General features: G+C 41.9%; 1 protein-coding gene across 1 annotated transcript in view; it reads left to right on the top strand.

Annotated features, from left to right (window-relative positions):
* The window catches only part of LOC133126599 (serine/threonine-protein phosphatase 2A regulatory subunit B'' subunit alpha-like), a 35723-nt gene that overhangs the window by 10432 nt on the left and 11277 nt on the right, over window positions 1-14014 (top strand). The window contains exons 2-6 of the mRNA XM_061238944.1: window positions 8418-8738; window positions 9787-9890; window positions 10157-10259; window positions 10990-11064; window positions 12981-13067. Of these exons, the coding sequence (XP_061094928.1) occupies window positions 8418-8738; window positions 9787-9890; window positions 10157-10259; window positions 10990-11064; window positions 12981-13067 (690 nt within the window). The remainder of the gene's footprint in view (window positions 1-8417; window positions 8739-9786; window positions 9891-10156; window positions 10260-10989; window positions 11065-12980; window positions 13068-14014) is intronic.

Raw genomic sequence — 14014 nt, 5'->3', positions numbered from 1 at the left:
GGAGAAAAACGGAAAAATCTGAAATAAATTAATTTTTAAAAAAAGCTTGCCAGCAAGACTTATCCATTGGCCGCTGGTTCCATTATACACTATGTGTGTGGGAATTCCTCCTGGCTCTGGAAGTGCTGAAGACAAACATGTATGAGCCTTGTGAAGACTAGGGTACAGCTGTGTGTGGAGTGGGGATCCAACAGGCCAGGTTCCCATCCTCATGTGATGCTTCATAAACAACCAATGTTCGAATGTGGAGCTTTCAGCACTGGTCCACCGTCCATTTCCACAGTGACCGGCAGTCCCAGCTTGGCTGTTGCTAGAACCGCAGCTGTTCTGAAAAGGTCCAGGGTGCAGACAAACAGCTACCTTGGGAGGCAAAGTGTCAATTGTTTAGCCAGCTGTGGTGCCGCGCTTGGCTTGCATATGGAAACATCAAAGTGTTAGCCAGCTGTGAACCTCAGCGAAATTGTGCCAAGACAAATATAGGAACTCCTTTATCTGGCAATGTCTGACTACGAAGAAGACATGGGCCTTTGAGGTATAAGAACTGGAGACAGCTTCTGCTTACTGGTTCCATAGATTCCTTTGGGAATGGTGATGAATGGTGCAAGAAGCCAATTCATGGAAGCTGCCATGTTTGACTATGGGGCTTTTTTGGCACCAGAGCATGCCCACTGGGTATGATTTAGACACTAGAGCATGTGCACTGGATAGATAAATGGAAGGAATGAAAAAATGATCATATCTTCATCTTTGAGGCTCAGAAAAACTATTGTTCCCTGGAGAGTAATTTGTTCAGTGTGAAGACATTTTTGAATTCAGAAAGTACTGGTCAAAGTAGTATAAATTTCAGAGGCTTAATAAGCTGCAATACCTTTGTAAGCATCTGGGGAAATTTCAATCCCTGGTCCCCTGACATGGACACAATATCAATGTGCCTCGGTGGAAACTTCTGATTGTGTTGACACAGTTGGCGAGTTCCGGCAGTAGAAAATGTGCATTTTTGTGCACAGTGGCATTATATTTGGAAAGAGACATGTTGAGTTTTTCAAATGTAAATTTTCAGAGCAATGAATACCAGAAAACCAATGTCCATAGAGGTCCATTATAGCATGGTGAACTGCAACTAAAATAGTAGCCAAATCTAGAAAATGCATCACATCTCAGCACAACTATCTGGATGGATAGATATTATTCTGGGTAAGTGGAACGATACTTTAATTTCATTTGTAGGTGAACCACTTAGTATACTGAATTCAGCTATCAATTCCTGTGAAACTTGCAGTAGCCAAAGGTTCAACAGCAGGACAGGGGATCTAAATCGAAAGCAGTCCTTCACCCCTACACCAATGCTTCTGTCTTTAATCTTTAAACAGCCCCCAGCGATACAGTATAAGTCAGTAAAATTATATGAGCTGGATTTCTTTTTGTAGATTTAGTGGCTTGGATTTACATGGTAAAAATCAAAGAGAAAGAGTGTGAGAGCTGCTCTCCTGTGTGCCGACACCAGTCCCTTCTCCACAGAGATCATTGGATTGAGAGGGGAGAGAGAGAGGAACATAAATTAAGTCAGGAAAGGTTGAGACTGAGATGCAGCTTTCTCCTGCTTTATTGCATACATTGAAATATAAGAAAGTATCAGTATATAAGTTTCAATATATTCTATAATGATAAAGAACAGACAAAAAATAAATCTCGAAACAGAAGGACCAATGGCCCAGCGGCTCAGTGCATTTCAGCCTCCTATAACCTGAGAGGCACTGAATAACCACCAAAATAGAGAGAAGGAGGGGGAGAGCAGGGGATTCATGCACTGTAGCTCATCTGCCTGTTGATGTGGTGGCTCGACAGAGGGTTACCTTTACATAATAGCCACCGCTACCTCGCTGCAAGCGAAAGTGATGTGATAGTGAAATGTGAGGCTCTATTGGTGACAAACCTGCAGCAGCCTCCAGTTATGGCTGTGCCCAGTCCAATTCCTGCAGCTCACACCGGACCTGATCCATTACACAGTTGGATACCAACTTAAGAGCTTCTGTTCAATATCTTGCTCAGAAGTGCAATGGAGGGCTGTCACTGCCTGGGATTCAACCACTAAACCATCTGTTAATATCAGCCAAATGTTGTAAATGGGAAAAAATGATGGCACTCAAAGAACAATATTTTTTTCAAGTCCAGCAACCTCTTCAGAGCATAATAATGCTTTATTCAATGCTGTATCCAACATTATTGCCCTTGTCCAGTCTCTACTCTTGAGCTAAAATAGGTTTTTCATTACCAGTCAGTGAACCATTCAATCAATTAATCAATCAATCTTGCACCATAATCTACTAATCACTCTAATAGAGGACATACTGGACTCTGAGGCCCATATTCTCCGGCTGGTGAGCTGTTAATTTAGCATTTTCTGGATGATCCAGATGCCTCTGGTAATTTGGGCATGCTGAAGTGGGAGGAGAGCTGCTGCTTGGGGTGGTTCAGTCATGAGTGAACAGCTCATTGCCAATTTGGTGTATCTTATTGCAATTTACCGGTCAGCCAGGTCCGCATTTCACCATTTTGCCGCCCACTTGCTCAACCCAGGGCTAAGGCACAAGATTCAGCAGTTAACAGTTTTTGTGGATCGTAGTTCACTGTTTTCTTCTTTATCATTTCAGAGGCTTAATTCAGAGACCTATTTTTATTTCTGTTTTTAATTGTTTAATTGCTCTCTTCACTTCAGAAAATGGCAAGATTCAATAGCCACGTCCAGTACCCCATGTAACTCGCCAGGTGACTGTGCCAATGCGCTGTGCGAAGTTGATTCTGCAAAATATGGCCCATAGACTCTCAATGTTGAAATAACACTGGACATTTTACTTTGCAGAAACAGATTTTATATAATATACTGTATATCAAAATGTTGTTACAGGGCAAATAGAACTTCACCCCAATTAAATGGAACCCCAGCCGGCCAAGCAATTCTGTGTCCACTCTGTCTTCACTAACTAGACTGTTAGTGCATCTGGGGGCTTATGGGGTGGTAAGGGTAGGGGATGCAGACCTGACCATGGCAGACCTGACCATAAATTCATACTGTTAGAAGTGTCTCTGACTCAGACCTGGTAATGAGGGTGCCCATTCCCAGACTGCTCACAGGTGAAGGTGAATCCATGGGGCAGCGCTGACAGTATTACACCCATCTGAGCACAGGTCATTTTTATAGATAAACCACTTTATTAGGTACACCGGTCTAATGCAAATGTCTAATCAGCCAATCATATCTCTCATCAGCCAAATAACTCAATGCATAAAAGCAGGCATACATGGTCATGAGGTTCAGTTGTTCAGACCAAACATCAGAATGGGGAAGAAATGTGATCTGAGTGACTGTAGAATGACTGTTGTTGCCAGACAGAAGCTGCTAATCTTGTGCGGTTATCACAGACAGCTTCTAGAGTTTTCAGTGAATGATGCAAAAAACAAAAAACATTGAGTGAGCGGCAGTTTTGTGGGCTAAAATCGCCTTGTTAATAAGACAGGTCAAATAACCACGCATTACAACTGTGGTATGTAGAAGAGCACCTCTGAGCAGTTGAAGGCCACATTGAGTTCCCCTCCTGTCCTAAGAACAGATACCTGAAATCTTGATTATTGGGGCGACATGCGGATAGCAGGGTCAGAATATAGCGTAAATATGAATCCTGCCTTGTGTCTACATATCAGGCTGCTTCTGGTGATGTAATAGTATGGGGAATGTTTTCTTGGCACAAATTATGCTCCTTGTTTAATTGCCACAGCCTACCTGAGTAGTGTTGCTGACCAAGACCATCCGTAAAGGCCACAGTTTACCCATCTACTGATATCCTGCTGGAAGTAGTTAACGCACCATGTCCCACTTTTGGGATGTGGTGGAACGGGAAATTTGTAGCATGAATGTGCTGCCAACAAATCTGCAGCAACTGTGTGATGCTATCATGTCAACGTGGAATGTTTTCAGGGCCTTGAATCCATGCCACAATGAACTTAGGCTGTTCTGTGGGCAAATCAAAGGGAGGTCCTACCTAGCAGTAGAAAGGTGTTCCAAATAAAGTGATCACTGATATATAGTGTCACACAAACAACATGATTCTAGCATCTATAAATATATACATATATAGTTTTAGCTAAGTACTCAAGGTGTGCATTTTCCTATTCTGATATTCCAGAACTCCATGGTGCAGGAGTTGTGTATCAAATGATCTAGCCCCATTATTTTTTTTCCTCTCAAGTGCATGTAAGTTCATTCTGCTTAGATATTTGCTCATTGCAAATTAGTGATCTGTGGATTTGCTATGCTATATTAAATACTGTACTGTTATGTTATGCTGCAGTACTTTAGGTTCTTCAATGTATTTATTGGAAAAAAAGGAATAGTATTTTTTTTCTCCATTAGTTTTAACAACAAAAATGTTAATAATGACCCATCCAAATCATCAGTAAAACACATAGTCTCTTTTACAGTCATATGTGATAAGACTTCCTATTATAATCTAAATTCTGATTCTGCTTAAAAAAGATAGATCCATCCCCTGTAAATGTGTTAGTACCAGGAGAAGATTAAACGTTGACACCTTGCTCATTTCACTTTCTGTATATTTTTCTCGAACTACATTATTCCTCATTCACATTCATTTAATGTCAGTAACCCTTCAATAATTACACACACGCAAGCACACACACGTCTGTGTGTGGGTGTCGATAGAATAATAGCAGAAATGACTGCTGGTTCTTGTTACTCTCACACTGTGGTCCACCTCGACTGTCTATTTTGCTTACTCTTACCCTATAACACAAATAAGTACTAGTCTACTTTGCCACCTATTACTGATGCCACTTGCCATCTCCCCCTGGACCCCTTTATTACTTCCTGGTACTTTGCCTATACTCTCACATGACTTATTTTCTGCAATGTATGTATGTGATTAATTGGAACTTTTTTCTTACTTGTGTGATTATTTCTTTAGACACCCAGTCACCTAGTCTGTACTTCGAGTACTGCAAGTATGCATTCCTGGTCCTGCTGCATACATACCCAGTACTCCAAGTCTACCACCCCAAGTAATCATGCTCTAGATCTCCAATGCCAACACTCCACTGTTTCCAGTAATCAATGTTTCCAGAAATTATGTTATCAAAGTTAAATATTTGTGGCAATTAGCATTTTTCCATGTTTCCTTTGTTTTTGAAGTCCTCAGAAGTCAAGAGACGCAACTGTCGCAATGGGACAAACATGTCACCACAGAGACAGAGCAGTAGCACCACCTAGTGGTACATAAAGCATGGAGAGTATTGTGACGCTAAACACTGATTGGCTAACCTTTCTCTCCAGGGCCACAGTGGATGACCACTTTCTTAATGTGTACATAAAAGGTTACAAGGAGACTAGATGTATTGCTGTTCATTGCAGAATTCTTGAATATTTGATTTAAACACTTGGCCGGGGGGTCTAGGGATGTAATGTGATATATATTACAGTTGGATCTATGCTGAAGCCATAAATATTCCTTCTCTCATGTGACTAAAACAACAGGGAGACTTTGATCTGGAATCAAAGGAAAGCCATGCTGTTCTGTGAACCAACAAAACAAAAGGTGCTCAATGTTTGTGCCGAAGATGGATGAACATGTTTCAAATGACAAACAACACAGTGGTTTTGTTAAGGAGCAGGGAGAGCCGATGGGAACAGAGATTGCAGTGTTGGCCAATCACATGGCTCCAGTCTGATTCAGTTGCTCCCGTTTCCATGCCCCTGGCCTGCCAACCATAAGTAAAGTAACGCAAGAGATTACATATGCAAGGACCTCCATCTTAGGTTTGTAGATAATTGCAGATGCTCTTGTAATGAAATTAATTATTCTACTGACCTGTTGCCATTGTCACCTCTGACCTCTTATGGGAACTGATCAATAGGCTATGAGATCTCAAAAAGTGTACATTGGCCCAGAATAAAAATATATGAATATATGAATATGAATATGACTGTAATCACATAAAACAATCATCTATAGGTGGGGCAGTGGTAGTCAATATGCGTTTTCAGTTTTCCATTTAAAAAAAAGAAATCCCAAAAAAACAGGTTCCACAATTATTGAATTCCCTGGTTTAATACTTTGTGCAAACACTCATGGCAAAGATGAAAGCCATGAGTCTTTTCCTATAATTTGAGATAAGGTTGTGAGGGTGCTGTTCCCTGGGACCAATCAACCATGCAGAACTTTTCAGAATGAGGGATATCCTTGGGATACCCCCCTCTTCAGTTCAGACCACAGGATTTTCTTGGGATTTAAGTCTGGAGACTGAGCTGGCCATTGCAGAACATGGTTGTTTTCTGTAACCATTTCTGTGTGGATTTTTATGTATGCTTCGAGTCATTATCCTGCTGAACAATCTACCTATGATCAGGACTCCTAGCAGAGACAACCAGATTTTCCGCCAAGATAGTACTTTGTTGAATTCATTGTGCCATTGATCTTAAATAGAGTCCCTGGACCACCGGCAGCAAAACATCTTCAAAACATCAATGAGCCACCGCCACATTTGACAGTAGGTGTGAAGTGCTACTCTTCGTATGTGTTCCATTCTGCCGCCAAACATGTTGATGGTGTGTATGGTCAAAACATTCAATTTTGGTCTCATCTGACCATGCCGTAGCACTCTTCCAGTCATAATTCCAGTGAGGTTTGGCAAACTCAAGATGCTTGGTTGTTTATTGTGCTCAATAAGGGCTGTCTTTGCGCCACCCCTCCAAAGAGTTTGCTGGTATTTAGGTGCCATTTTATGTTGTTGTTTTTTTTTCTTCGCGGCCCCAAGACAAAACCAATCTCTGCAATTCTTAAACTGCGATCCATTGGTTACTTATAGCCTTCCTCACTTCATTACCATCTGTGGGGATAATATGAACTTGCATCCCATTCTGTCAAGTTTGCAGCCATTCCATATATTTTACACCTTTTTATTATTGCCCTTACTGTGCTAAGTGTATATTTAAGTATATTTAACCAATTATGTATGTTTTTGTACCCATTACCCAACTTATGATGGTCAATTGCCATCTGTGTTTTCTGAATTGACAGTTCTTTGGCTTTTTCCATACTGATGGTTGAAAGGGATTTAGTGGATGCTTGTTACCTAATTTTTATACTCTAATGAAACAGGAAGTGATGGAATGACAGAATATAGTTCATAATATAGTTTAGAATGAGATTAACTAAATAAAAGTATATTTGTATTGCCAATTTCACTTTGTTTGTTTTTATGTACAATAATTGTTAGGGGTGCCAAAGATTACATTCTGAATCTGGATTTTCCACCTCTTACCTATGTTACTCTCCAAGGAACATGGGAGTATTTTTACTTGAATGATTATGTGGGCAATGATGGTGTATTTTATGGCTATGGGAGAATGCTTTGAACGGGATCCGAAACATTCTCCTTAGGCCACCTTTTCTCTGGCAGATCCAGCCACTCATTATTTATCCGTAGAAAGCTGACACAGCTCTGGCCCTTGATAATCTAGCGCCCCATCTTCCCCAGAAATGTGATATCCCACTCCTCTGAGTTCACACCCGCACACACATCTTTAACACATCTCTTCCTGATTGGGTCAGACCTCTTGTTCAAAGCAAGAGCTGAAAACAGTTCATTGTTGCAATGTCTGAGATCATTCACTGTTTTCAATAATAAACTCGTTTTTTTTCCATTATCATTTTCATTATTCTTCCATACTAGAGAAATGAGAAATAGTATTTTCTCTGTGCTATTGGTTGCACAGATTTGGCCTCTCTCTCGTCTGGCATTACGAAATAACACTCAATAATACATTCTAATGATGAAATTCTACAGTACTAATTTAATATGTTGGTCACAGCAGTTTTTTGTAACATTTTTTGTTGGATGCCTCTTGTTTTTCCTTCTTCTTTTTCCTGAGTATTTATAAGATTTATAAGATATTTGTTTACTTACAAAGATACAACCATGTAACTACATTCTATGTTTGCTGCCCAGCAGCTGGCACACAGTGATGATGTCACTGTAATGTCATGTGGAGTCTTTCTTGTAATGGCTATGATACTGAAAAGGCTGTGAATGCATATTTTTCCTAGCTGTAATCTCCCTCTATCTTTCTCTTTGTTGCTTTCTGCCCTGCTGAAAATTGAGCTGGCTAAGATGGTCATATGCTAGTGAAGCTGGGTATAAGCTTGTCAACCAATTAGTGCTGGTAGCTTGTCTGAGCGAACTGGCTACCTGCTGTTTCAAACATAGATTGAGCTGGTCAAACCATGTCGAGCTGCAAGCTGGTCTGAATTGGTTAACCAGCTACCATCTGTTTCTTGAGCTGTTTTCTCAGCAGGGTGTATATCTCTCTTACACTCTCTCTATATCTCTTTCTCTCCATTCCACAGATCCAAAACAAGCCAGAGGGGGGGTCAGGGGTCCCTCCCCCCACACCAGCTCCAGGCTCCACTCCTGCCTTCCATTACCTGGGGCCTGTCTCTCCCACCTCTGTGCCTGACACTACCTCTCCTTTGCCTCATGCATCCAGCCCTCCCCCTGCTGAAAAGTGGGCAGTGCCTGCTCCCGTCAACATTCCACGCTTCTATTTCCCAGAAGGACTTTCACCAAACTGCAGCGTTGACCTCAACCAGACCGTTGCCATCAAAATGGCATTTGCAGGGCTTCCAGAAGAGAAAGCTGATATTCATGACATGGAGAAGATCACCAAGGTACACAAAATTGGCTCATCCCAATCTTATTTTATCTTGTTGTTGTCTCCTTGTTCCTTGCCTGACCCTTGCTCTATTCCGCTAAATGTTCTTTCAAGGAGCCACAGTAGGAGCCATGAGCTAAGAGGCTCCTGCTTAGCAAGGAAGCATCAACCATCCATTTATCCAAGAAGTATTTTGTTTCAGAATGTGTGACATATAAATCATTGACCTGTGGCTCCACCCCTTCCCATCTGCCACTCATCTGTGACAGACGTGGCTTCAAACTGATGTTTGAAGGAGCAAGGCCATTCCATTTGTCTCATTCACACTCATCCCTGGCTAGGAGCGAGGGAAAGAGGCAAGGAAAGGAAGGCGGTGAAATATAAGCAATTGGAATGTGCCCTCGGTCTCCTGCATGCGAGGACTGAGAGATCTGTTGGAAGGAGGGCAAGGGAGATACTGTATGTTTTGGACATTAGTGAATAAGTACTAAGAGCAAGGGGCTGAGGGTAGCTCATCCTGTTAAGGCCCTGCTCAAATCTGGACCATGCCAGTGTTGCCCTTCAGGGCAATACATAGCTGTCACTGTTGACTACAACTTGCTTCCCCACCCATTGCACTCGTCCCTTTTGAATTATTATTGCTTATATTCAGTGTATGGTTAGATTTTTGGTGTATTATGTTTCTCTTGTTATGGTTATAATATGAATGAATTTGCAAGTTTAACTTTGGTTCTTGATCAGCAGAATTAACTTCCGGTAGTTTTTTAGTGGGAATGTTAGCCAGGTCTAACAGTATTGCCCATATTAATCATATGAAGGCACTGATCACTTTTAATAAGACCATTTGCTCCTCAAATGTAATGTAATGATTGTGAAAATATATTTTTGCACAGAATATGAATGGTCTGTCCTACCTTTTATTCAGAATGTCTGCATTCCTGATATTGCCAAATCCAGATACCACAGGCCAAACCATGCATTTATATTATTTATGATTTAAATCTTGAATACTGTGACGGTGAATACTGAGAATATGAGGTAGACAGCCCTCCTCTTATCCTCAGGTGTGTGGCTGCCCTCTGTACTGGAAGGCTTTGCTGTTCCATGGTGCTGGAGGAGATTTGACAGGGTCGATCTCTGCCAGCTCATTCGTGGCGATGTGGAAGAAGTAAGGGACTGCCACTGCCTCTATTAATGATGATAATAATAATAATGTATAGAAATGTGTCCTCACTCATCTCCCTATATACTATATGCCTTTTGTCTTATGATCTAAAAATGCTTTACAATAAAGCAGGGACTGCAGTCAAAACGAATGCCCCCACCTATTTTTCCAGCTCTTGTAGGAGAAGCAGGGCTCTGATTATGTTATCACAGTCCGAGACAGTAAAAAGTGATAGTCAACTTCCTTTTCCTTCTTTTAATATGTCAAAGGTTGTTGCACAGTTGCTATGACGACTCGGCCAAGTTTGTTTACCTGCTGGCCAAACCGGACTGCAAATACCTGGAGCAAGAGGACTTCATCCCACTATTGCAGGTAATGCTGTTACACATATACACGCACACACAAACAGACACACACGCACACACACTTGCAAACACTCATGTACGCACAAAATACATACCTGAAGTAAAAGGTGTCACTGTTACAAGTAATTATATCACACATGCACACACATAATGCTGTTACACATGTACACACACACAAACACACACACACACACACTTGCAAACACTCATAAACACACTAATCTATACCTGAAGTAGAAGGTGTCACTGTTACAAGTAATTATAACACATATGCACACACATACACACTCCCTAGTAGTGCGAGGAGTAGAGCAGGAGGAGTTCAATTATAACAGGTAACACATTCATGCACAGATTCACTTGTGGCATTGTTGTTTTTATTCTGCCATTTCTTCATTCTCATTGATGCACAGCCAACCTCCCTCTTACACACATGCCATCTTTTTCTCTGCTTAATACAAGCCTTGTATAAGTACTTATAGCTTTTCCACATTTCTGTAACACACAGCCAGTTATGGCCATATTGGAAAGTAAACAATTTTGCAGCCTTTATCTGCGTATAATAAAATTGTTGTTGCAATGTTTATAGTCTTACCCGATACCCCGATATTGACACTGGTTTTCAGCTTCAAGTGTGAAACAAGTAGCCTAGAGTTCCAATAGATGTAAACATAGGAACGGATAGCACTGCTTAAAAATATCAGTGAAAAACAAATTTCAAACTGACTTACTTTCAGGACATCGTGGACACACACCCGGGGCTGATGTTTCTGAAGGATGCGCCTGAATTCCACTCACGGTACATTACCACGGTAAGCACTATACACTATGGTGGTGGGTATTATTACATTACATTACAGGCATTTGGCAGACTCTCTTATCCAGAGTGACATACAATAAAGTGCAAAACCATAACCAGGGACAAGTGTGCTGAAAGCCCAAGAGGGAAGTGCAGTTCCAAGTGCTAGAAGTGACCACATAGATAAAAACTTAACAAGCTGACCAAGAAGCAGCAATAAAACATTTTTGACAAATATGACACTAAGTATAATAAAACAAGTATGCATAAGTGTGATAATTACAGCATTCATATACAGCATTAATGACTAATTATAATAACAGGGAGGTAGGGGGCAGAGGGGAAAGGTGCTGCCTGAAAAGGTGTGTCTTCAGTCTGCGCTTGAAGGTGGTCAGAGTCTCTGCTGTTCTGACCTCCACAGGAAGGTCATTCCACCACCGTGGGGCCAGAACAGACAGCAGTTGTGACCGGGAAGTGCAGGTGCAAAGAGGTGAGGAGCCAGGCATCCTGAGGTAGCAGAACGGAGAGGTCTGGCAGGCGTGTAGTGTCAGATGAGCTCTTGGATGTATGCTGTGGCCTACCCTTTAACTGCCTGGTATGCTAGCACCAATGTTTTAAATTTGATACAAGCCATAACAGGCTCAGTCATAACAGTCTGGGGACATCAAAGACGAGCTGAGCTGTGGCATTCTGGCTGCTGTCAGTCTGACAGCAGCCAGCAGAGAGTTGCATTAGTCCAGGTGGGACAGTACCATCACTTGGACTAGGAGCTGGGTTGAGTAGTTGGTGAAGAAGAGATGGATTCTTCGGATGTTGTACAGGAAGAACCTGCATGCCTGGGTCACTGCCGCAATGGTCTTGGAGAGGGACAGCCTGTTGTCCTTCACTACTCTGAGGTTCTTTGCGTAGGAGGATGCTGTCACCCTGGTGTCCCCTAGTGAAATTGAAATATCAGAGAGGGGAGAGGTTAGAGCAGGAATTAAGATTAGCTCTGTTTTACGTGGGTTGAGCTTTAGATGGTTGTTGTCAATCGAGCTCTTGATGTCTCAGGCAAGTGGAAATACGGACAGAGGCCTGTGTATCAGATGGGGAGAAGGAGAAAAGAATTGGGTGTCATCAGCATAACAGTGGTATGACATGCCATGAGCAGAGATAACAGGGCTGAGGGATGGTGTGTAAATGGAGAAGAGAAGAGGACTGATGAGCCAAGGCGATGAGGGGTCGATACTGTACTTGCTAGGTAATCTGGAAGGAGTGACAGGAGAGGTAGGACGCAATAAAATCTAGGGCTGCAGATCTGTATTGCTGCCGAGGAGGATAGGAAGATGGAGTGGTTAACCCTGTCAGCGATCTAGAAGAATCAGCAGAGGTGTGAGGTGTGGGAGGCAGCCTGATTCACTGATGGAGAGGAGCTAATCAGACCCTACACACTGGCCAGACCTCTCTGTTCCACTACCTCTGGATGCCTGGCACCTCTCCCTCATCTGACCTGCAGTTATCGGTCACGACTGACCCCGCAGTGGTGGAATGACCTTCCTGTCATCATAACAGCAAAGTCTTTGACCACTTTCAAGTGCAGACTGAAAACTCACCTCTTCAGGCTGCATCATTCCCTCCCTACCTCACTGTTATAATTAGCCATGTACGCTATGTGTATGCTATAGGTTATAATTGCATTTGTCTATATTTTAGTATTCAGGGTATTCTAGTTGCCAACCGTGGTATGCTACTTGGAAAGTTATTTGATTTATTCTTCAAGGGTTCAAGTTGTATCTATGTGATCACTCTTGGACTTGGAACTGTACTTTCCTCTTGGGTCTTCAAAAATCTGATTAGTTGTAGCTTCAATACCATATCTGTTTTAATTGGTTAAGAGCTGAATATCTGTCCAGTAAATACACTATCCGTGTCTCATGATTCATGTCTCAGGTGATTCAGAGGATATTCTACACTGTCAACCGCTCATGGACAGGGAGGATTACCATGACGGAGCTAAGGAGGGGCAACTTCCTACAAGTATGCACATTCATTTCCCGTTTTGACTCTCAACTCCCTCATTGGCTTCAATCCAACATTCCTTTTTCATCTTTTCGCACAGTATGCTTCCAATGTCTGAACTTTCTGCTCACTGTAAGGTTCTAAGCTCAACTTAACACATACAGAAATTCAGCCTTACCACCTTTCTCAAATTTACGCACAATAGCAAAGTTCCCACAATATCAATTCAGGAACATTCCTAATCCCTAAAGAACTTTACCCATAAATCACCATTTTCAGCTCCTTTCTCAACATTGCCTATAGTCCATTCCCCCATACTGACTAAATGTCCCTGCAATCCTGCATTCTGAGGTCCTGGCCTCTGTGAAAAACATTGCCCAGGTTAGAGTCATCGTCTGGCAGTCGGAAGGTTGCCAGTTTGATCCCCTGCCCCGGGTTTGTCGAAGTGAAGTGGGAAGCCTATGACTGATGCTTTACTTTATGCACAAATACTCACAGAAGTCAAACTTGTAGAAAATAGACTGACAGTAACGAAATAGCACCAATTCCCATACTAAAGGAACGATGTTGGATGCATTATAGAAACACCTTTGTCATAACAGTTAACTGCAGAACAGACACACTGTTATCATTTCCTAACAAAATTACCTTTTCAGCAGAAGTAAATAAGTGACACAGAATTGACTGCTGTGTTGTCAGCATAAATGTTCTAACATAAAAATCTTTAAAAGATGGGGAAGATGGGAGCCAAGCGATTAAAATTAGATTGCTGTGGGGCGCAATATTGTGGGGTTTTACAGTATCTCCTTGCAAACTTGGAGCAAATTTCTGCGCCCCAGGGGTTAGGGATCACTCAATTAGATACACAAATCTTTCTCACATAACTGCATGTCATCACACACTTTCCTTGAAAGGCACTTGGGAAGACAGCTATAATGGGGCGTAATGTTGTTTGAAGATGTTGT

Source organism: Conger conger, chromosome 4 (assembly GCF_963514075.1).
Source record: "Conger conger chromosome 4, fConCon1.1, whole genome shotgun sequence".
Lineage (NCBI taxonomy): Eukaryota > Metazoa > Chordata > Actinopteri > Anguilliformes > Congridae > Conger > Conger conger.
This window is presented reverse-complemented; position numbering and strand designations above follow the sequence as displayed.